General features: G+C 40.8%; 1 protein-coding gene across 6 annotated transcripts in view; it reads left to right on the top strand.

The window, feature by feature from the left end:
* SETD2 (SET domain containing 2, histone lysine methyltransferase) overlaps positions 1–23,684 on the top strand; it is a 137,281-nt gene that overhangs the window by 112,630 nt on the left and 967 nt on the right. For all 6 annotated transcript variants that reach the window (XM_058557063.1, XM_058557030.1, XM_058557026.1 and 3 more), the window contains 3 exons: positions 3,418–3,529; positions 21,455–21,535; positions 23,353–23,454. In XM_058557063.1, the coding sequence (XP_058413046.1) occupies positions 3,418–3,529; positions 21,455–21,535; positions 23,353–23,454 (295 nt within the window). The remainder of the gene's footprint in view (positions 1–3,417; positions 3,530–21,454; positions 21,536–23,352; positions 23,455–23,684) is intronic.

Here is a 23,684-nt window from a genome sequence, read left to right as displayed (position 1 = left end):
TATTATTACTACTCAATTCTGCCATTGTTGTACAAGCAGCCATAGATAATACATAAGTGAACAGGCGTGTCTATGTTTCCATAAAACTTTATTTATGAAAACAGACAGTGGCCCAGATTTGGTCCGTGAGCCATAGTTTGATTACTTCTGCTATATATTTTTAAAAACCCAATTTATCTTTTTTTTTTTTTTTTGGTGAGGAAGATTAGCCCTGAGCTAACGTCTATTGCCAGTCCTCTTTTTGCTGAGGAAGGTTAGTTCTGAGCTAACATCTGTGCCCATCTTCCTCTACTTTATATGTGGGATGCCTGCCACAGCATGGCTTGATAAGTGGTGCGTAGGTCCACGCCCCCGGGATCTGAACCCACAAACCCCAGGCTGCCAAAGCGGAGCACATGAACTTAACCACTACACCACCAGGCCAGCCCCCCAATTTGTCTCTTTATTAGAATTTTTTAAAAAATATCTTTTAGGGCCGGCCCCGTGGCTTAGCGGTTGGGTGTGGGTTTGGATCCCGGGCGCGCACCAACGCACCGCTCCTCCGGCCATGCTGGGGCCGCGTCCCACGTGCGGCAGCTAGAATGATGTGCAGCTTTGACATACCACTATCTACTGGGGCTTTGGGGGGGAAATAAGTAAATAAAATCTTTAAAAAAAAAATATCCTTTAGACAGATAGTGAATGTAAGTGTGCTTTCTCTATGTGTGTGTCCTCATCAGCATATAATCTTATATACTGTGAATTGTTGGGGTGCATGTTTTGTAATCTGCTTTATTTACCAAACTATTTATAGAACTTTATCAGTTAATATAGAACTACATATTACTTTTTTTTTTTTTTTTTAAATACACACCTCCTTTGTTTTTTTCCCTGGGAAAGATTCACTCTGAGCTAACATCTGTTGCCAATTTTCCTCTCTTTTTTTTTTTCTCCCTGAAGCCCCAGTACATAGTTGTACGTTCTAGTTGTAAGTTGTAGTTTTTCTGTGTGAGCTGCCACCACAGCATGGCTACTGACAGACAAGTGGTGTGATTCCGAGCTCAGTAACCGAAACTGGGTCACCAAAGCGGAGTATGCCGAACTATAACCGCTAGGCCATCAGGGCTGGCTCAGAACTACATTATTTTTAATGCTTGCTTATACTTTGTTGGAGGGGTCAGCAAACTATGCCTATGGGCCACTTGTTTTTGCCAATAAAGTTGCCATTTATTTAGGAAATGTCTATGGCTGCTTTCACACTACAATGGCAGAGTAGAGTAGTTGCAGGAGAGACCGTATGGCCCACAAGGTCAAAGATATTTACTCTCTGATCCTTTATAATAAAGAAAAAAGTTTGCCAACTCCTGCTCTCTTGCATGACTATACCAAATTTTATTTAACTCACTGTTACTGATGGATTTTCATTATTTTATATGTAACTCTAACTCTGGACATCCTTACAGACACTAACCTTATTACCTTCTTCAGGTAGATTCTTAGAAGTTGGTCAAAAGAGATATACATTTTAAATTGATAAATATTGTCAGCTTACCATTAAAAAAATTGTACCACTTTAGACTCACAAAAAGTATACATAAGTGCCTTTTTCTTCACATAGGTTCTTTTAATCTTGTAAGTCAAGTAGGTGAGAAATCTTATTTTCATTTCCAATTTTTATATTGTTGAGATGGAATGTCTTCATTCGATTATTGGCCATTTGCATCTTTTGTGAATTGCTTGTTGGGGCATCTACCCATTTTCTGTCAATGTTGTTAGATCTCTTTATCAAGGGTAGTGCAAATGATTTGGTTTGTAATGTCATATGACATGAAGAAGTTTACAACTTTCATACAATCACATATTTTCCCTTTATGCTTTCTGCTTAGAAAGGGCTTCCTTACTCCCATAAAAATACCTGTATAACAGGGACCCTCATTATGTTGCTGACTTCAAGTGTAGTGATTTTAAAAACCAATGTCTGCAAATTTTACCAGAACTTTGTTTTTTCAATACCAAAGCAAGCTTTTTAATATACTATCATTTTTCCAAAGATTAAAAAAAAAATGTATTTCTTATTTATGTGTGTACCTTTTCCATCTTTTTTCTAGGTTTTCCTTAGCTAGCACCTAAGAGCAACATACTTCCCTCTCTGTTCACTTTCCATAATAAAACCCATAGCTGCTTGTGGTTCTTTGATTACACTAGAAATCTTGACCCCATTTTTTAGTTAGTTCCATTGGTCAGAGGTAAGCCTATTTTCACAATCATCTGCAAAACTGATTTACGTCAAGTGCCTTTAATGTTGCTGACTAAACATTGGTGTGGTAAGAAAGCAGAAGACTAATGGCAGGATTGACCTGCCAGATATGTTACTAGCTTCTCTGAGGCTTTTGACATTTTAAGTGATTCCCCTTTTGCATTCCCTGTGACAGCTGACTTCAGACTCCTGAACATGAATTTCCTTACTTCCAGTTGTTACCTCACAGATCTAGCTGTTTTGTGTGTGTGTGTGTGTGAGGAAGATTGGCCCTGAGCTAACATCTGTTGCCAGTCTTCCTCTTTTTGCTGAGGAAGATTGGCTCTGAGCTAACATCCATGCTCATCTTCCTCTCTTTTGTATGTGGGATGCCACCACAGCATGGCTTGATGAGTGGTGCATTGGTCCGCACCCGGGATTCAAACCTGCAAAGCCTGGGCCACTGAAGTGGAACACGCGTACTTAACCAGTACGCCACCGGGCTGGCCCCAGATCTAGCTTTTTTTTAAAAAAAATCTTTGCCTGCTTATTTTCAAAACATCTATAAACATGCAATGAATTAATGTGGTTGAACCCTTCTTTTTGGAGCCAGTTGAGAATATCTTTAGCAGAGGGCACAAGTTTTTAACCTGTACATCTTTTCCGTGCTGTTAGTCATTAAACCAAAAGGGCACAACTACAAATAAGAAGGCTCCTATAGCAAAGAACAATTTTCTCACGTGTTCAGGGATTATGAGGAAAGTGTTGTGATTTATTTTATTTTTCTACAAGTACATGCTAGGTATTGTACTTTCAGTCATTATTGATCTCTTCACCTGCAGAGGGGTGGCATAGGCAGGCACCTATTCCATGTACTTTTTAGGCTTTGCTGAATCCTATTTTCAGGACGTTAAGAGCCAGGTGAGAGATAAACAAGATGTTTGGTTTTACTGCTCTCTTTGACACCCAGCAACTGTTGCCACGTCATTGGCTACAGAAATACAGTGGGCTAAATAATATATGTCTCTGGGATAGAATCATTGCTGCTGGGAAGATATCAAAAGAATGTCTCTATCTTATGGAGCTGACTTGTTCTATGTCTCATTGCATGTTGTATTTTATGTCTATATGAGCAGAGATGCCTATGCCAGAGTTCTCTGTTTTCTGGCCATGACAGCATGGCTGTCCTTACCTTCTTCTAGGCAGACTCAGTGGGATCCTCCTACTTGGGAAAGCCCAGGAGATGATGCCAGCCTTGAGCATGAAGCTGAGATGGACCTGGGAACCCCAACATATGATGAAAACCCCATGAAGGTGAGTGTGGCTTACACATGTGTTTCCTGATCATTTGGGAATCTGTGTCCTGTCATATTGTAGGGCCAGTAGCCACATGGTCTTGAGATTCTGTTTTCCTTATTGTTCTGGAGAATTACACATGTAATAAATGTTGGTGGGGTGGGGGAGGGAGTAGGACATCCAAACAATACAGAAGTATGGTATGTAGAACAAGAAATAAAAGCTCTTAATTTCTATTCAGCTGCTCCTTTCGTCATACTTCCCTCTGTGGAGATAAATACTGTTAATCTTTTATTGCAGGGGTTCTCAACAAGGAGCAGTTTTGCTCCACAGGGGACATTTAATAATATTTAGAGACATTTTTGGTTGTTACACGTGAGGACATACTACTGGGTTCTAGTGAGTAAAGGGCAAAGAAGCCACTAAACATCTTATAGTGCATGGGACAGTCCCCTATAACAGAGAACTAGCCCAAAATGTCAATAGTGCCATGGTTGAGAAATCTTGCTTTCATGTGTGTTCTTCCAGATCTTTCTGAAAAACCACACACACAGGTGTTTTTCTTTCTTTTCATTTTAAACATGCAAATAGAATCATAGTATTCATACTTCGTTATAACTTTCTTTAATATATCTTAGCTCTTTCCCTGTAGATCTACTGCATTCTTCTGGATGCTATGTGTTTCTTTTTAAATGTGTTTTGGCTCTTTAACCAAAGTCTTACTTAGATGGTTTGGTTTAATGTCCTGCCTTTTTGGGATTGGTGGGTCTGGAAAGAAGTTAAACTGGTTACATCAAAACCTCACCAAAGAAGTATACCCCCTCCTTTAAAAAAAAAAAAATATTTGACACAGACATATTTTACTATGGAAATACTATTTTAGAACAAAGAAGGCAAAAAAGAGCTTATTTCTCATCTCCCTCTGACAAGACAGTAATTGGTATTAGAATACATATAAATCAAATACTCAGTGCTTGAGTTATAACAATTTTTATCCCTTTCCACTTGTAACAGGACTTGCTGTCTCCAAGGATGAGGTGTCTTGAATGAAATCAAAGACCATATTTCTATGTTCTAAGATCTGAATAGTATTTTTTTTTATTTTGAAAGTAAGAGGCACTTAACTAGTTAAGTCAGTATAGAGAGGTGGGGGAGGGAAGAAGAAAGGAAGGAACTAGAGTGAGAGAATTAAAGTGGAAACAAATATATAACTTTGTTTAAATTGTATTCAATTTAGGGGAAATGTTTTTCTTTCTTCAACATATATTTGGCATTTGCCAAAAAGATATACATCTAAGTTAAACCCATGTGGAGCTTGCTAAATGTCAAGTGAATCATTTGAGTCACTTAACCACATCATTCTAGCTATGGTCCTGCCACCTTTTCTTGAATCATTTAGGAATTTGCCCAGGATTGTTAGGCAACTGTCATTTAAATTATCTAGAAGCTTACAAAGAAACAAAAACTCACAACTCCCTTTTTCCAGATTTCTCTAGCTATGTTAGTTATATCTTTTGAAAAACAAACAGAAGGGTTTGAAAAAAGATCTGGTGCGGGAATAAGCTGAGCTCTGAGACCAAGTTTATAAAGCATGTCAGAGACCTTATCTTTTGCACTTTAATTGTTAATCATGATTCAGTCCTTTGGTCCGGTGTATGTATGTTAAGTGAGTCCTTCAAAGCAAATGGAGAATAGGCATAAAGTCTACTGTTGTTTATTTAATGTTCAGGAAATTGGTCTTTCTATATGAAGACCTTGTGCTGGGAAATCCAGATCATTAAAATAGCCAAGCACAAAGTAGGAGCTGAGAAGTAGGGGCTACGTAAAAGGGCAGCCTTATGTGCCATGCTTAGGAATTGGACCTCCAGTCTCTGTCTAGGTGGTGGGAAACCATGATCAGACTTACCTTTTAGAAAGCTCTCTGATGGAGATGGACAGGAGGGGTTGACCATAGAGTCAGTGGCTTCCATATGTCCTTATTGTAATAAATAAATCAGCACCCAGCAGCACCAAGCTTCATCTGTTAAAAATGCAGAATATCAGTCCCTACCCCAGACCTGCTAGATTAGAATCTGAAGTTAAACAGATTAGGGAAGTGAAAGTCCCTGGTAATTCTCATACACATTAAAGTCTAAGTGATAGGCAATACTAGTTGTGATTGACTGTAAGAGAAGTATAATCATGAAAGCTTTCTATATGCATGCCACTCAGAGTGAGTATATTTATCAGGTTATATCTGATAACATACAGAGGAAGTAAATAACATGTCCTAGGCAAGGCTGTAGCTTCTCAACTCTTGCCCTAGAATTAGTTATAATAAATAAGTACACTGGCGCGCTGGCCCCGTGGTGTAGCAGTTAAGTGCACATACTCCGCTGCTGGCAGCCCGGGTTTGGATCCTGGGCGCGCACCAATGCACTGCGTGTCAGGCCGTGCTGTGGTGGCGTCCCATATAAAGTGGAGGAAGATGGGCACAGATGTTAGCCCAGGGCCAGTATTCCTCAGCAAAAAGAGGAGGATTGGCTTGGATGTTAGCTCAGGGCTGAGCTTCCTCACCAAAAAAAAAAAAAAAAAAAAAGTACACTCAAGTCCAGAAAAGCTGGAGTGCCCTAAGGTAACGATATTCACAGTGACAACTCTGGAAAAGTATGTGGATGTATAAATAAGTTTTAGTGGAAAATTAATTGTTTATTATAATTTATAATGTATCTGAATATACCAGAGTGTGAATATCTGAATATATCAGAGTATGAGTATAAAGTTAGGATTAGGTTAATACTTTTGTTGTTGTTGTTACTAGATGGCCAAGTAACAAACTGTTAGTTTGGTTGATGAGATTTGAAAGTTGAGGGAGTATAGTTAGTTTTCAAGTCCACAAGTAGACTGTGTAGGGATGTAATATCTCTTTCATGAATTGTAAAAGATGAAGCTCTTACCGCTTGCTAAAGCTGTGAAATTGAAGACCTCAAACAGGATAAATGTTCAGAGTATTGTGGCTATAACTTGACGATGCTTGAGGAACTTTAGAAAGAAGAAAAACAGTTTTCTATGGCTACAGAAAAGTGTTTTCTCACAGAATCTCTACTTCGGAGTTTAAACCGCCAACTAAAAATTATAATTAGTGAGGTAATAGAGATGATTCCCAAGATGAAATTCCACTTGGTGATGACTAAGATGGTAGGATTTCCACTGTGTCTTAATGGGAAACTGTTCCTTGGTGCTCTGCTGTAATGTCAGCTATAAGAGAAAGAACATTTTCTATTTTCAGATAACTGTACCACTCATTAGCACTATTTAAAAAGCTTCAATTTAACACCACTAATGTAAGAGACCACAAAGAATCCTATGTATTTTTAATATTTTTTTTGAAACCTGGTAACAGGCTTCTGAAAGAACAAGATATTTTAAATATATACTATTACTTTACGTTTAATAAGTGAGCATGTATTATATCTCCCAAGGTGTGCTTCAGATGGTATATCGGGACAGACTAGGAAAGTTAAGAAATCAGCACATTTGCATTTATAGCAGAGAAGTGTTTGACTGAGGGACTTTCACTATACTGTATACCTGTAAGAGAACTACAGTTTTCTCACACCAGCCCACATAGTGCAGCCTTTGTTTATCATTTCTTTAAGACTAGCCTCCTGAGGGCCGGCCCCTTGGCTTAGCGGTCAAGTGCGCGCCCTCTGCTGCTGGCGGCCCAGGTTCGGATCCCGGGCACGCACCGACGCACCGCTTCTCTGGCCATGTTGAGGCCACGTCCCACATACAGCAACTAGAAGGATGTGCAGCTATGACATACAACTATCTACTGGGGCTTTGGGGGAATAAATAAATAAATAAATAAAATTATAAAAGACTAGCCTCCTGATATTTGTTTCAATCATATCATCAAATTGTTTCAGGAATATTAAGCAACAAACAACAAGGAGTCCATTCAGGGGTCTGCAAAAGCAAATATAGTATATCATAGGACAGGAAAGCACTGAACTAAATCTAATGCTTAATTCAAAAATAACTGATATATCTGTATGCTTATGTATATGGGGACGGGGGTTGGTACGTGTGTAAAGATGAGAGGGAGTGGGAAATTATAAAGAGGAAATATTTCCACCTACTACTAGCTCTTAACTGGTTATAGAGTAAGACTTATAATGGAGGTTCAAAGATGTCAGCTTTCATTCGGTTTTCAGAGAAGCCTAGAGAGAAACTTTTCCATTCTTCTTCTTTGCTGTAGTACAAATATATAAATAAGTCCCTCCTGGAATTCAAATAATAATAATGAGAGTGCACAAAGTAATTAAGCTGCCAAACGTATTTCTTATTGTGAACAAGTAGTTAAAGGTAGAGGTATCTTCTCTCTCAAACAGAATCATAATCAAACCAAAACAGGGCTTATAACTTTAGTTCCTTGAGTGAACTTGTTAAAGTTTGACCTCTTCATGAAGTAGTTGTACCATTTCTACCTAGGCAGAAGATAAAAATCAATTTGAGGAGGTTTTACACCTAATGTTTGATTTTATATAAATGACACCTTTAGTAACCAGCTCGAAACATTCTAGCCATGTAACTTAGAAGAAAGGAAAACGTATTGTCTAAATTTTTTCTCACTTATTCTTGCACATAAAACACTTTTTTATATTGTTTGTGGCACATTTAATATTACATCTTTATATTACAAGTGCTCTTTCAGTTGTAAGTAACAAAAATGCAGCTCAAACCAGCATATAAACATAAAAAGAGACATTGGCTTGTTTAACTTGGCAGTCAAGAGTGGCATTGGCTTTAGGCATAGCTAGATTCTTTGTCTCAGATGATGGTGTCAGGATGATCCATCCTATATGTAAAACAAGGTGAGAGTCAAATCTGGAAATCCTTTTAAGAAGAGCAGCTCAATAATTGTTGGAGTCTTGTGTAAAGCACTGGACTGTGGGTGAGGGTAAGGGATGATAATGGTGTGACCTGAGCCCCCACTGCTCAAATAGCTTCCCTGATCGTGGGAAGGTCACTGAGACTCCTGTGTTAACTGGCTTTGATTTTTAGTCAGTGATTCACATATAGAATCAATCACATTGGTTTATCTATAGCTGGGAGTCGTCACCCTTAGCTCTTATGAAATATGATTTCAGTGATCTTTGATGATAAATAGAAAGCAAGATTTTGCCATTGTTTTGGTCAGGTATCATAGAAGGTGAAGAGAATATTGGTGAAATCCACTCAAGTGCTGTGGACCCATGGAAGCTGGGAGAGGGCTAACCAGTACCCCCAGCAGAAGGCTGCCGCCTGTATGTGGGGAATCTCTGTGTTGGCAGTGTTGGGGTGAACCACCTGACTTAGGGAATGTTTCCATTACTTAGTGAAGAGCACTTTTGGCTGTGTATGAGAGCTGTTCTTCAGAGATTTTTCAAAATCTACTCACAGAGGAGAATAAACTCTTTATGAAACTTTTCACAAGTAAATATTCAAGAAGGTGTTGTATAGATTTTGGCTTTAGGTTCTGTATCTATCAAGAGCAAAAGAAGGAGTTTTATTTAGCTTACCTATCATTTAAGGACATAGAAGTACTTATAAAATATTTGTTGAATGAATCTGTCAGGAAAGAGCAGATGAAGAGCTCATTTCTACACTGCTTATGTCTACAAGCCCTAAAATTCAGAATGAGACTGCAAATAGAGGAGTTTGCAAAGACCTATGCAAGCAATTCAGAGTCTTGTGGATGTTTTTATAACATACCTTTTCACTACTGATGACTCTTGACAGTCTGTGCCTTTTAATTGGTATATTTAATCTGTTGACATGAAATGAATGTGTCAGTAAGGTTGGGCTTAAAATCTGCCCTCTTACTATTTGTTTTCTAATTTTTTCATCTTTTGTTCTGTTTTGCTTTTCTTGCTTTCTTTTGGATTAACTTAGTCCCCCCCCCAAAATATTCCATTTTATGTTTTCTCTTATTAGCCACACCTCTTTGTTTTACTTGATTTTTAGTGGTTGCTCTAAGGAGTAGTTATCAGAGTCTAGCGTGGGGACCTCTAGGGATTCCAGGACCCTTTCAAGGGAGCCATGTGGTCAAAACTATTTTCATAATAATATTAAAGCATTATATACCTTTGTCACTTTCTTTCTTTCTTTTTTTTTTTTTTTTGAGGAAGATCAGCCCTGAGCTAACATCCGTGCTAATCCTCCTTTTTTTTGCTGAGGAAGACTGGCTCTGAGCTAACATCTATTGCCAATCCTCCTCCTTTTTTGTTTTCCCCAAAGCCCCAGTAGATAGTTGTATGTCATAGTTGCATATCCTTCTGGCTGTTGTATGTGGGATGCGGCCTCAGCATGGCTGGAGAAGCGGTGCGTCAGTGTGCACCCGGGATCTGAACTCGGGCTGCCAGTATGGGAGTGCGCGCACTTAACCACTAAGCCACAGGGCCGGCCCTTTTTTTGTGTGTGTGTGAAGAGGACTAGCCCTGAGCTAACATTTGATGGCGATCCTCCCCTTTTTTCTTGAGGAAGATTGGCCCTGGGCTGACATCCGTGGCCATCTTCCTCTACTTTATATGGGACGCTGCCACAGCATGGCTTAACAAGTGGTGCGTTGGTGTGCACCCAAGATCCGAACCTGCGAACCCTGGGCTGCCGCAGCGGAGTGCGCGCACTTAACCGCTTGTGCCACTGGGCCGGCCCCACCTTTGTCACTTCCATTCATTCACAAGTATACCATGGAATTTTCCAAAGGGTACCTAACATGATTGAATGCAGAGGCAATGAGAATCCAGCTGTCTTCTGGTAAGCCTGACATTAAAGAGATTTTTGTGTGTGTGTGTGTGTGTGTGTGAGGCAGATCAGCTCTGAGCTAACATCTGCCAATCCTCCTCTTTTTGCTGACGAAGACTGACCCTGGCTGACATCTGTGCCCATCTTCCTCCACTTTATATGGCACGCCACCACAGCATCGCTTGACGAGTGGTGCGTCAGTGCACACTCTTGATCCAAACCCTGGGCCGCTGCAGCAGAGTGCGCATACTTAACCGCTACGCCACCAGGCTGGCCCCTAAAGAGATTTTTAAAATGTAAAACTATGCCACTCTTACTAAATTTCTTTAGTTTTGCAAAATATAGTTATTTTTTCACAAAAAATTATATTATTGGTATTAACATATAATGGGGTTGTTAATGCTATTATAAAATGAATTAATATATACTTAAATTTTTTTTCAGTTGAATTTAATTTCTAATATAGTAAATTTTGATAGCCACAACCCATATAAGCAAAAGGTTTTTGGGATCCTCAACATTTGAAGAGCATAAAGGAATCCTAAGACCTAAAATTTTGAGAACTGCTGCTCTAAGGTTTACAATATGCGTATCTATCTTAATACAGTCTACTATCAGATAATATACTACTTTATCTGTAATTATAAGAATCTATTTACATTTTGACCCCCTGGTTCATTTTTCTGTTATGTATTTTATTTTTTTCATATGTTATGAACCCCAGAATATGTTATTACTTTTTACTTTAAACAGTTTGTTGTATGTTAAAGAAATTTTTAAAACTTGGAGCAGTCTTATATTTACCCACATATTTACCATTTCCATCACTCTTCATTCTTTTGTGTAGATTTGAGTTACCATCTGGAATCATTTTCTTTTATTCTGAAGAATTGTCTTTAACATTTCAAGTATTTCAGGTCTAATGGTGATGAATTATCTCAGTTTTTTGCTTGTCTGAAAAGGGCCTTGGCTTACTACCCTCCCCCTCTGTTTTTAGTAGACTTTATATTTTAGAGTGGTTTTAGGTTCACAATGAAATTGAGCAGAAAGTACAGAGTTTTCATATACCCCCTTTCACCACACAGGCACAGCTTCCGCCACTATCAACAACCTGCCAGAGTGGTACCTTTATTAAAATCAATGAACCTACATTGACACAACATCACCCCAAGTCCATAGTTTGCATTAGGGTTCCTGGTGTTGTACATTCTTTGGGTTTTGACAAATGTATAATGGCATGTATCCACCATTATAGTATCATACAGAATAGTTTCACTGCTAAAAATCCTCTATGCTCCCCCTAGTCATCCTGTCCTTCCTCTCCACCTCCCCTATCCCTGACAACCACTGATCTTTTTACTGTTGCCCTAGTTTTGCCTTATATAGAATGTCATATAGTTGGACTCATATAGTATGTAGCCTTTTGAGATTGGCTTCGTTCGCTTAGCAATATACATTTAAGGTTCCTCCGTGTCTTTTCATGACTTGATAGTTCATTTCTTTTTAGCACTAAATAATATTCCATTGTCTGGATGTACCACAGTTTGTTTATATATTTGTCCTTCAGCTGCAGAAGGGCATCTTGGTTGTTTCCAAGTTTTTCCAGTATGAATAAAGCTGCTAAAAACATCCATGTGCAGGTTTTTTGTGGACATAAGTTTTTCACTCATTTGGGTAAACACCAAGAATCATGATTGCTGGGTCATATGATAAGAGTATGTTTAGTAAGAAACCGCCAGACAGACTCTTACCTTTATTTTTGAAGGATATTTTCACTGGATATAGAATTCTAAGTTGATGCTTTATTTCCCCTTTCAACACTTAAAAGATGTTATTGTTATTGCTTTTTTTTTTTCTTTTCATTTCTAATAAGAGTATCCTTCTCATCTTTGTTCCCCTACCTCCACATATAATATGTCTTTCCTCCTTTCTGATTGCATAGAGAAAAATCTTAGTTTTCTCTTTATAATTGGTTTTTAACAATTTGATTGTGATGTACCTTAGTATTGTCTTCTTTGTGTTAACCTCCTTGTGGTTTTTTGAGCTTTTTGGATTTGTGGGTTGATATTTTTCATCAAATCTGGAAATATTTTTTAAATTTCCATGTGTATTTTTCAGCTCTAAAATTTCAATTTGGTTGTTTTTTAATAGTATTAATTTCTTTACTGCTCATGTTTTCCTTTATATCTTTGAACATTTATAATAGCTGTTTTATTGTTGTCTGCTAATTCCAATCTTTTACTTCTGAGCGTGTTTCTGTTGACTTTGTAATTATCAGATGAATATGTTTGTGCTTCATGTATGTCTAGTAATTTTCAGTTGATTATTGGGCATTGTGATTGTTAAGTCATTGAGTTTCAGGGGTTTATTTTCTATTGAAGACTGGTGGGCTTTGTTATGGCAGCCAGTTAATTTACTCATGGATCACCTTGATTCTTTAGAAGCTTGTTCTTAATCTTTGTTAGGTTGGATCCAGAGGTCCAGAGTAGTCTTTTCTCTCAGGATGACTACTACTACCTAAGGGATGGCCTTTCTGGGATTGCCACTGAATGCCTCAGGTTAACGCTGAGGTCTCTTCACTCTGGCTGGTTGAAGCTCAGATCTTTCCCACCCTTCTGTGAGCTCTGGAAATTGTTAGTTTATAGCTCATCTTAGACACTTTGAACTCTGGTCTCTATCTCCTCAGCTCACTGAGACTACCATGCTATGCTTGGGTTTTCCTCCTCATACGGGCGTCTGGTACAGATGGAAAGCCAGTGTAATCAAAGGGCTTACCTCATTTTTTCCCTTGTCTCTGGGATTGTAATCCAGTGCTGCCTAATGTCCAGTGTATGGAAACTCTTGTTTTGTGTATTTTGTCTAGTTTTCTAGTTGTTTACAGTGAGCAGAATAGTCTCTTAACAGTTAACTTGTTGTAGCCAGAAGCACAAGTCTGTGGAAGGGCTTTTTTAAAAAAAAACAACTTTGTCGAGATATAACGTACCTACCATAAAATTCAGTTATTTTAGGTTTACAATTCAATGACTTTTAATAAATTTACCAAGTTATGCAACCATCACCATAATTTAGTTTTAGAACTTTTTTTTTTTTTTTTTGGTGAGGAAGATTGGCCCTGAGCTAACACCTGTTGCCAATTTTCCTCTTTTTGCTGAGGAAGATTGGCCCTGGGCTAACATCCATGCCCATCTTCCTCTACTTTATATGGGACACCACCACAGCATGGCTTGACAAGCAGTGCATCCATCTGTGCCCAGGATCTGAACCTGCAAACCCCAGGCCACTGAAGTGGACTGCGTGAACTTAACTGCTACACCACCAGGCCGGCCCCAGTTTTAGAACATTTTTATCCCCCGCAGTAAGATTTCTCATACCTATTTATAATTAATCCGCATACCCAACCCCAGCCCAACCACTGATCTATTTCTTTCTTAAGTGGTTTGCCTTGGGGCTGGCCCGGTAGTGAAGTGGTCAAGTTCGCATGCTCTGCTTCAGTGGTCTGGGGTTCACGAGTTCGGATCCCGGGTGCAGACCTACACACCACTCATCAAGCTATGCTGTGGCAGGCGTCCCACATATAAAGTAGAGGAAGAAGGGCACAGGGCCAGTCTTCCTCAGCAAAAAGAGGAGGATTGGCAATAGATGTTAGCTCAGGGCTAATCTTCCTCACCAAAAAAAAAAAAAAACAACAACAACCAGATTTGCCTTTTCTGGACATTTAATATAAATGGAATCATGTAATATGTGGTCTCTTGTGACTGGCTCCTTACATAGCATAATGTTTTCTAAGTTCATTCTTATTGTAGTGTGTATCAGAATTTCATTTTTTATGGCTGAATAATATTCCATTGTACATGGATAAAGAAGATGTGGTACATCTATACAATGGAATACTACTCAGCCATAAAAAAAAAATAAAATCGTGCCATTTGCAACAACATGGATGGACCTTTAGGGTATTATGCTAAGCAAAATAAGTCAGATAAAGACAAATACCATATGATTTCACTCATACATGGAAGAAAAACACACACATAGATAGGGAGAACAGATTGGTGGTTACCAGAGGGGAAGTAGGGGTAAGCGGAAGGCCACAGGGATAAAGAGGCACATATGTATGGTGATGGAAAAAAACGAGACTATTGGTGGTGAATATGATGCCATCTATACAGAAACTGAAATGTAATAGTGTACACCTGAAATTTACACAATCCTATAAGCCAATATGACCTCAATAAAATAATTTTTAAAAAAATTTCATTGTATAGATATGCCACATTTTGTTTATCCATTCACCAGTTGATGGACATTTGGCTTGTTTCCACTCTTTGGCTGTTATGAATAATGGTATATGAACATTTGTGTACAAGTCTTTGGACATACATTTTCAATTCTCTCGGGTAGATACCTAGGGGTGAAATTGCTGGGTCATATGACTAATTTTTGTTTAACTTTTTGACAACCGTCAAACTGTTTTCTAAAGTAGCTACACCATTGGGCCGCTCCCTTGGCTTAGCGGTTAAGTGCGCACGCTCCGCTACTGGCGGCCCGGGTTTGGATCCCGGGTGCACACTGACGCACCGCTTCTCCGGCCATGCTGAGGCCGTGTCCCACATACAGCAACTAGAAGGATGTGCATCTAAGACATACAACTATCTACTGGGGCTTTGGGGAAAAAAAAGGAGGAAGATTGGCAGTAGATGTTAGCTCAGAGCCGGTCTTCTTCAGCAAAAAGAGGAGGATTAGCATGGATGTTAGCTCAGGGCTGATCTTCCTCCCCAAAAAAAAAAAAAAGAACTACACCACTTTACATTTCTACCAGCAGCGTATAAAGGTTCTTTTAGGAGAGTTTTTGTAGGGACAGGTACCTAAGGGCAAAACCTCATAAGTGTCATGTGCTTCCAGCAAAAAACTATCTGGACATTAACTTTCTTTTTTTTTTTCTTTCTTGTGAGGAAGCTCAGCCCTGAGCTAACATCCATGCCAGTCTTCCTCCTTTTGCTGAGGAATGTTGGCCCTGAGCTAACATCTGTGCCAATCTTCTTCCACTTTATGTGGGACACCACCACAGCGTGGCCTGACAAGCAGTGCGTCAGTGCGTGCCAGGGATCTGAACCCGGGCCGCCAGCAGTGGAGTGCGCACACTTAACTGCTACGCCACGGGGCCAGCCCCTGGACATTCACTTTCTGTCTTGGCTTCTTAGGCTTTTGTCTCCAATTTGTCAGCTTTACTTTTTCTTGTATTTCTCATGAGAAAGTCTAAATAAAAGGTATCTATTCTCTGTTATTATCCCTTTGATCTGGATAAGGGATGAAGGAACAGATGAGTTTTGGTCTTCTAACCAACCTTGCCCTGAAGCACAAATCAAAGGCTTGAGGGGTCAGTCTTTGGATCCCTTTCCAGACCATGGTCTCTATCATCAGGACCTAGTCTGACTTGGATTGCTACGGACTTATTTAGATCTAAACTTCCTAACCAGTTTACGTCTGTGTTTACCTAGCTAGCATCTCAATAGGCAGGAAGGATGCCTGTGGGGTGTGTGTTTATTCCTTCTGCCCTGTTTTTATGAAGGGCCTTCATTTAGATTTTAATCTCTTTGCAGGTACCAACTGCACCATTGTAAATTTTCATTAATTCACAGGCCTTGTGTGAGATAGTAGAGATAGAAAGAGAAATAAGACCAAGTACTAGTCTTCAGGAAGTTCAATCTAAGGAAATAGCCACATCTGTAAACCAAGAATACAATGGGATAATTGCCACAGTAGAAGTATGTACAAAATTTGTGTACAAGTGCACAGTGATTAATGGCCTGAGAAGCTACGTCAGTAATATGTCACAGAAAACATTTTTACCTATAACTAAGGTGAGCAGGAAAGAACATTCTAAGCAGATAAAGCGGTTTTTTGCAAAGGCATAAAGTCAGGACAATACAAAGCGTATATAGAGAACAATAAAAATAATTTTGTCTGATAAGAGTTTGGGTGAATATGGGGTAGGGAGCAAGACAAAAATACGGAAAAGTAGGTCACATTTAAATGGTCTGAGATCTTGGTGTCCTACTAATGTGATTATTGTATGATAGGTACTCGGGAGGCAATGAATGCCTTTTAAAGTAAGGGAGTCAAATGTGTGTCCTTCGAATGAAACAGGCTCATTTGAAAAGGTGAGATTGGTAGCAGGGAGATCAGATTGGAGAGTGTTTAATGATTTAGGCAAAGTGAGGGACTAATAATGGAGATGTTGGGAATTCATGCAAAGACATTTGAGAGGCATCATTGAGGGCTTAGCAAACAAGTGGGTGTGAAAGAGGCAAGGATGGCCCACCACCCTCATTTTTAGCTTAGGTGGTTAAGGTCCCATTATTCATTCTAGGGAACAAAGGAAAGTTCAAGAGGAGGTTTGGAAATAAGTTCAATGTGGAATTTGAACTTCCTACATGATTCAGGCTAGGAACGGGTAGTAGGCAGTTATATCTAGGCAGTTATGAGTCATCAGTAAACTGGTGCTTGTTCAAAATGTAGGGAAGGTATGTAATGGGCAGAGAATTCTTGAAGAGTCCTGTGTGGTGCTGGATGGCTGGTATTAAAAGCTTTTGATGATGAGACTAAGCATCTGTGAGAGCCCTCCTTCTCTGTTTTCCTCCAGTGTTGTTCCCTACTCTTGGTCGTCTTATACTTTTCCATCATCCATCATGTGGTGAGTGTAAAGTCAGTTCTTCCCTTTGAGAACCCCAGATGTGAATCGTTGCTGACTGCTTGCATGATTAAGAGATGGCAGTTTATTTACGACTGTCTTCTGACTTTTAATTAACATTCAATCACAAAGTGTAATAGATGTCCTAACTATAACTGTTATGTTAAAATAGTAGTTGTAGGGGCCCGCCTGGTGGCGCAAGTGGTTAAGTGCGTGTGCTCCACTTCCACGGCCCAAGGTTTGCAGGTTGGGATCCCAGGCGTGCACTGATACACTGCTTGTGGAGCCATGCTGTGGCAGCGTCACATATAAAGTAGAGGAAGATGGGCACGGATGTTAGCCCAGGGCCAGTCTTCCTCAGCAAAAAAAGAGGAAGATTGGCATCGGATGTTAGCTCAGGGCTGATCTTCCTCACACACACACACAAAAATAGTAGTTGTCGAGTATTTATTGGATTGAGGGAGTAGCAGAGGATGGGATCAGGGGCCAAGAGTCTTTTCAGTTGATGATCCCATCTTGGGAGTTAAGGGTAATTTGCAGAAGGATTCCATATGTAGTCACCAGCAATGGAGAGGGAACCAGAAAATCACTTTTGAGAGAGGATTGTCAGAAACCAGAGCCCAGATCTCTCCAGAGCAGATGGTTAAGTTGCCTAATAAGCACAGCCTGGTCATCAGCTGGGTGCCCAGAGAGAAACTTCCAGGGCTGCACTACACTCGACGCCAAACACACACACTCAAGGCCAAACACACAGAGTAGGAGGCCTGCTGGTTCCTAGTAATGTCTTTAGGACCTTAGGTCCAGGTTTTTTATGAAATCCACTTCTCTTTGAGTGGAGCAGGTGGAGCCTATGTGTAATCTAGTCAGACTTTTGAAACGTTTCTAGAAAGTGCCTCAGAAATCTTTTTGTTCCTGTCCTCCCATTTCCCCCCCGGCAACCCCCTACCTCTTTTTGACAAACTAAGGTGTAGTGTAGTGCTTTATCTGAAACCAAACACTGAAGTAAATTATTTTGTTCTTTCTGCTACGAAAGGTGGTAGCAACTCCAAAACAGAATATACTGAGGTTTTGTTATTTTCGAGGATCCTTCTTTCTTAACCTTTTAATTGACGTATACAGGTTTGTGCATTGCAGAATTTAGGTTGAATCGTGTGTAGTGTTTCTGATAGGTCTGCTTCTCCTTCTGCTTCTGAATTCATGCTGCCCCCAAAAATAAAATTCCTCTTTGAATAATGTTTTACATTTCATGTTCTAAAGGGTATTGAATTAAATTCAGGGAGCGAGAAGCACTGGCTGGGTATATCCGCTCCCTTTGTCAGGACCTATTTCAGTCAGGCCACACTTCTAACTTCCAAGGCATGTGAGGGGCCAGCCCCGTGGCTTGGCGGTTAAGTGCATGCGCTCCGCTACTGGCAGCCCAGGTTCGGATCCCGGGTGCGCACCAACGCACCGCTTCTCCAGCCATGCTGAGGCCCTGTCCCACATACAGCAACTAGAAGGATGTGCAACTATGACGTACAACTATCTGCTGGGGGGCTTTGGGGGAAAAAAAAAAAGGAGGAGGATTAGGTAATGGATGTTAGCTCAGAGCTGGCTTCCTCAGCAAAAAGAGGAGGATTAGCACGGATGTTAGCTCAGGGCTGATCTTCCTCACAAAAAAAAAAAAAAAAAAAACAAACCTTGCTAAGGCGTGTGGGCTTTGTGATATGGTCATGTCCGTATGTATAATAAAAGATGGAGTTTGCATTTGTTGTGTCACATAGTCAGTGTGTCGTTACCAGAGTCATCCACTAAGCTTCGATCCCTTCCCTACTAAGCCAAAAGGACTGAAGCCTCACCTTGGGTAATGTGAAGGTACTTAGGCTTTCTTTGTCATATTCATATCTGGTCATATTCCAGCCAGATTCCCTGAGAATCCAGATATGCCTCAGATGAAGGCTGACAACAGAGCTTCTAAAGGCAATAAGCTCTGGCTTTCTGCCAGACCCTCTCTGCCGGCTCATTGTGTGCTTTCATCTGGCCTCTACTTACATAGGTTCCCACCAAAATCCTCCATTGACTGATGTCCTGTATGAGCCAACACGTAGAAAAGGCAAACTAGTTATCCCTGAGGACCTGAGAACACACTGCTTTTTTACCTATCAGAGCACCCTCCTCCCCCTCCCTAGTGGGTTCCTAGAATTTCTTTGAGACCAATTACAACACAGGTAGATGTTCCCTACCCCATGAAGTACCCTGTTATATTTTGGGGGACCATTTGGTCCCAGTCTAATGTCTTTTCTGCTGCTAAAGGATTTTTAATTGGCAGTAGGCATTTAGGAAGGTAACACTTTGTTTTAAAAGTTTATGTATTGTAGAAATGCTAATACTTTAAATGGAACTTTTTTGGAACCAAGGGGTTCCCAAGGTTTTTCATGTCAGTGTCCATCAAGCTTTCCTCAGCTCTGACTCTGGCTCCTGGTATTGCTTGGCATTGGGCTTGAGTAAGGGTTAGCCAGTTTCTAAAATTATTTCTCATGCCATTTGTAGACCATAGACCAAGAGGGGTACATAAATTTCAGTATTCCCAAGAGTACTTCATTTTGGTTTATGATTTCCATGATGTAAGTCTAGGCACCCTTCATTTGAACATTTCCTTTCTTAATTCCAATTGCACAGCACTCAAAAGGACCATGAAAGCTCCTAGACAGAGCTCACTGGATTGTGCTCTATAACTGTTTTTTAAAGCCCTACCAACCTCACCAAGTTAGAGATTAAATTAGAAAGATATTAAATATGCACTGGATTTATTTAGCTTTCTAAACACATACCCCATTCAGAGGGAAGCAGAACATTCCTATTTACACAGTATTCTCACTGAGAGCCTGGCCTCTTCTATAGGACCACAAGCCTTGAAATGATTGTCATACCTCAGGGGGCTTTCTGTACTCATTGCTGTTGCTGCTCATTTCTGAGATCTACAACAGAACAGCTGAGGATGTGTTGAAGTTTCCTTGGTTTATTCAGGCAGTTCTTAATCCCTTGCTACCTGAGGTCTTATTGTGAAGCACACCCACACTCTCTACTACTGGAAAAAATAACCACAAAATCCCAAAGCAAAACATTTCAAAATAGAGTTACTTGTGTTTTTTGTTTTGTTTTGTTTCCTGAAAACAGAGGTTGAATTTGTATGTTCTTTCTACCCTCCCCTTCCCCTCTTGCTCCCATAGCCACAGAAAGAAAGTAGAAAAATGGAAAATACATAAAGCTTTTATAACAAATCAGAAAAAGCTGATTAGTAGTAGCCCAAAGCCAACGGAGTGGCACCTTTCTCTGGAGTCAGTCCAGAGCGAGAGAGTTGAACAGCTCCTTCATTACCAGCACCTTCATAACTGTTTATGGAAATGGAGGAATTAGAACTAGGGGATGGGTTGAGAGTAGAAAAAATTCTGTGTTCTAAGTAGCTAGCAAAAACATGAAGTACCTGTAATACCAAATGCAGCTTCTACATCCATCTGAAGTGACTTATATTCAAAGGGGAATGCTCCTAATCTTTTCCATGAAAAAGTGCATTTACTAGGAATGAGCTTGATGGGTGGCAATGGGCAAAGGTGTGGAGAGATGGCCTTGCATGGGAGGTGCTCTGAATGCCAGGGCTGCTGGCCCCTCACCTCTTAACAGTGCCTGGTTAGGGGGAATATGGCAGGCTCCCCTCTAGCACTGTTGGAAGGGAGTATTCCTAGGTTTGTCATCATCTTACCAGTTTGGGGCAGAGTTCTGTGTCTTAGCATCTACTCATCTTTTCACTGACTTGGATGACCCTCATCTCCTTCACCCCAGTACCTTGATACTTCTTTAGTCTTTCCATTCCTGAACTGGGGATAACCTCCAAGGAGTCTCTCCTGCATGCTGGGACTGTCTCTTACAGTCTGGCCAGCTCTTTTTTGGAGAAAAATTGATGAGTACCTAAGGAGAGTGGAAGGACTTGGATGAGGACCGTGGTATGGTTGGACCTTCCAATTGTGTGGTGAAAGTTCTTCAGAACAGAGCATTTTGGCTTTGTCCTGGAATCCTAGAATGTCAGAGTTGGGAGAGGTGGAGCTCGTTGAGCCCCGGTCTCACTTGACAGTGTGTAGTACTGAAGCTCAGAACAGGGACCTGAGTAATCCAAGTCACACAGCACATTCCTCTGCAGAGAAGGTGACTCGGAAACAACTGGAAATGTTTAGCTACATCAAGGATGTAGCTTTGACTTAGGGTAGAGAATTAGAATTTGGTTTATGGGAATGAGGGCAGAGCCAGATGACAGGATTGGAACATGAGATGAGAGTGGTAACAGCAGCCAAGTTGACTCCAGGACATGCCCCCTTAGGATCCTAAATGGATCCTAATACTAAGAGTCAGGTATCCCAACTGGGGGGAACAAAGGAGAGTTCTGGAACAGCAGGGCATCACTAACTTGACCTTTCATACCAGCACTGTTGTGTTTTCTTTTCCATTTCTAGACCTCAAAAAAGCCTAAGACAGCAGAAGCAGACACCTCCAGTGAGCTGGCTAAGAAAAGTAAAGAAGTATTCAGAAAAGAGGTAAGGTTTGGTGAATGTGGGCACTAAGCTCTGCAGACTTAAACCTCAGCTCTTTTCTTTCTTGTCCTAAGCATGCACAACTGTTGTAGTGTTAGGCTTCCCTGCCTTTGGGTGTTCCCTTGCTTCTGTGATTTGACTGTGTAGTTGTTATGTGATAAGACATTGCTATGGTCCTTTACAATTGGGTAATAAGCACTCTCGTATCCATTATCTCATTTCATCCCCACAACAGCCCATGAGGTAGGCAAGACAGGAATTGTCATTCCTCTTATGTAGGTGGAAGAACTCTTAAGGTTCAGAGAAGGCAAGTTCTAGACGGAAGACTTGAACTCTGGGCTTCTGGCTCAAAGGCTAGTCTCGTTTAGTGGCTGCCTAATCCTCAAGGGATTGAAAGAAAGCAGCTCTGCTTTATGCTGCTGGAAGTCTATGTTTCTGGCTGTCAGGACGCTAATCTTGTCTCCCTCAGGGCATCCAGATTCTAAACTCCAGTCTTCACTCACTGAAGGGGCTCATAGTCTGTTGGAGGAAATAGATCTGTAAATAAGTAATGGCAGCTGTATGAAGAGTATGCCACGATAGGGCTGGAGGGCACTATTTAGGGTGTCAGGAAGGGCTCTTGAATCATGGGTTGGAATTGACCAGACAGATCAGGAGAGGCGTAACTGCAGGCAGTAGAATGTACAGAGGCAAAAGAAAACATCTTCCCTTTCAGAAAATTGTAAGTAGTCTGTGGGCTGTAGCACAGGGTATGTGACGTATTGGAAGATGAGGCTGAACAGTATTGTTATTTTTCATATAGGGCCTGTGTGTTTATGAGGTCCAGGGAACCACTGCAGGATTTTAAGCTGGGAATAATGAAATCCCTGACTATATTGGGAGAAATGGGTTGACAGGAGAATATGGAGGCCAGGAAACCACAGAAAAACTTTGAGTAAAAGCCTTATCTAGGTTGAAAACTTAGTATCTCACTATCCCTGTGTGAAATTATCCCAGCCAACCAGCAGCTGTTTATTTAGTGCCTACCTTGTGATATAGCTTTGTTCTTTTGAATGTCTGAAGGCTCACTGAGTTTCAGGGATGGGTAGACCCTGTTCAGGATACTTTCTGACGAAGTGGCTATCACTGACCTTCTTCCTGCCTTTGTCCCCTAGGATCTTAGCGCCACAAATACTTCCACAGGTCCTGTGCCTGGGTCTCTTTTTGAGAGTGACTGGGTAGGACTGACATTACAGAGACAGCTCAGGAGGACATTGAAAGTTATGTATTGAAAAGGGTCCTACCTTGGATCTTCTCCCACCAGGTGTCATACCATGCGTCCATCTGCTTCACATTGCTGTTGTAGGAATCAAATGAAGTATAACACAGAATGCAATTTCTAGAACAAAATGCCTGCATTTCATGGGGTTGCTGAACCTCCTAGTAGCACTGGAACATCCTCTGTGCCCTGCCTCCAGGAGCCAGAGAACTTAGTTACAGTCTCTTTATGTCAAGGACATGAGATTTGTAAGCTGAAACCTGGGGCTGCCATGAGATTCAGCAGTGGAGTTCTGCTGCTGGGTCCCTCCATCTACTGCTCTGTCAGGCTTGCTCAGTCCATCCATGTTCCTTCTAAGGGCTGACCCAGGATCCTTTTCTCAATTTATATCCCACTGGCATACTAGCGTTCTTCTGTCCAAACCAACCAACCTAAGTGAGGAAAAGGGAGGGGTTGGCTCCCTCTACTTTTCTGGTTATTTTCTTTTCTAGTTATTTCATCAGTACAGCTTCTTGCCCTCTCTGGACTGTTGAGCAATGTGTTCTCTTTCCCCTCCCTGCAGATGTCCCAGTTCATCGTCCAGTGCTTGAACCCTTACCGGAAACCTGACTGCAAAGTGGGAAGAATTACCACAACTGAAGACTTTAAACACCTAGCTCGCAAGGTATTCTCCACTGTTTGTGGTCTGAGAATGTTCTGGGAAAACTGTGTACCTTCTAAGAAGGCCCCTTTCTTCATACAAAGTGGGTTTTCCTTGCTAGATGCTTGGGCTGGCGACCCAAGAACGGGGAGGGAAGGTTTGGGAAGGGAGGCCACCCTACTTGAGGGTGTTGGTTCTCTAAGAAACTTTCAGAGCTGAGCTGCCCTTTCTGGTGATCCCAGCACCAGCCTGCC

This window comes from Diceros bicornis, chromosome 2, assembly GCF_020826845.1.
Source record: "Diceros bicornis minor isolate mBicDic1 chromosome 2, mDicBic1.mat.cur, whole genome shotgun sequence".
Taxonomy (NCBI): Eukaryota; Metazoa; Chordata; class Mammalia; order Perissodactyla; family Rhinocerotidae; genus Diceros; species Diceros bicornis.
Note: the sequence above shows the minus strand (reverse complement) of the source record. Positions and strands in the feature narration are given on the sequence as shown.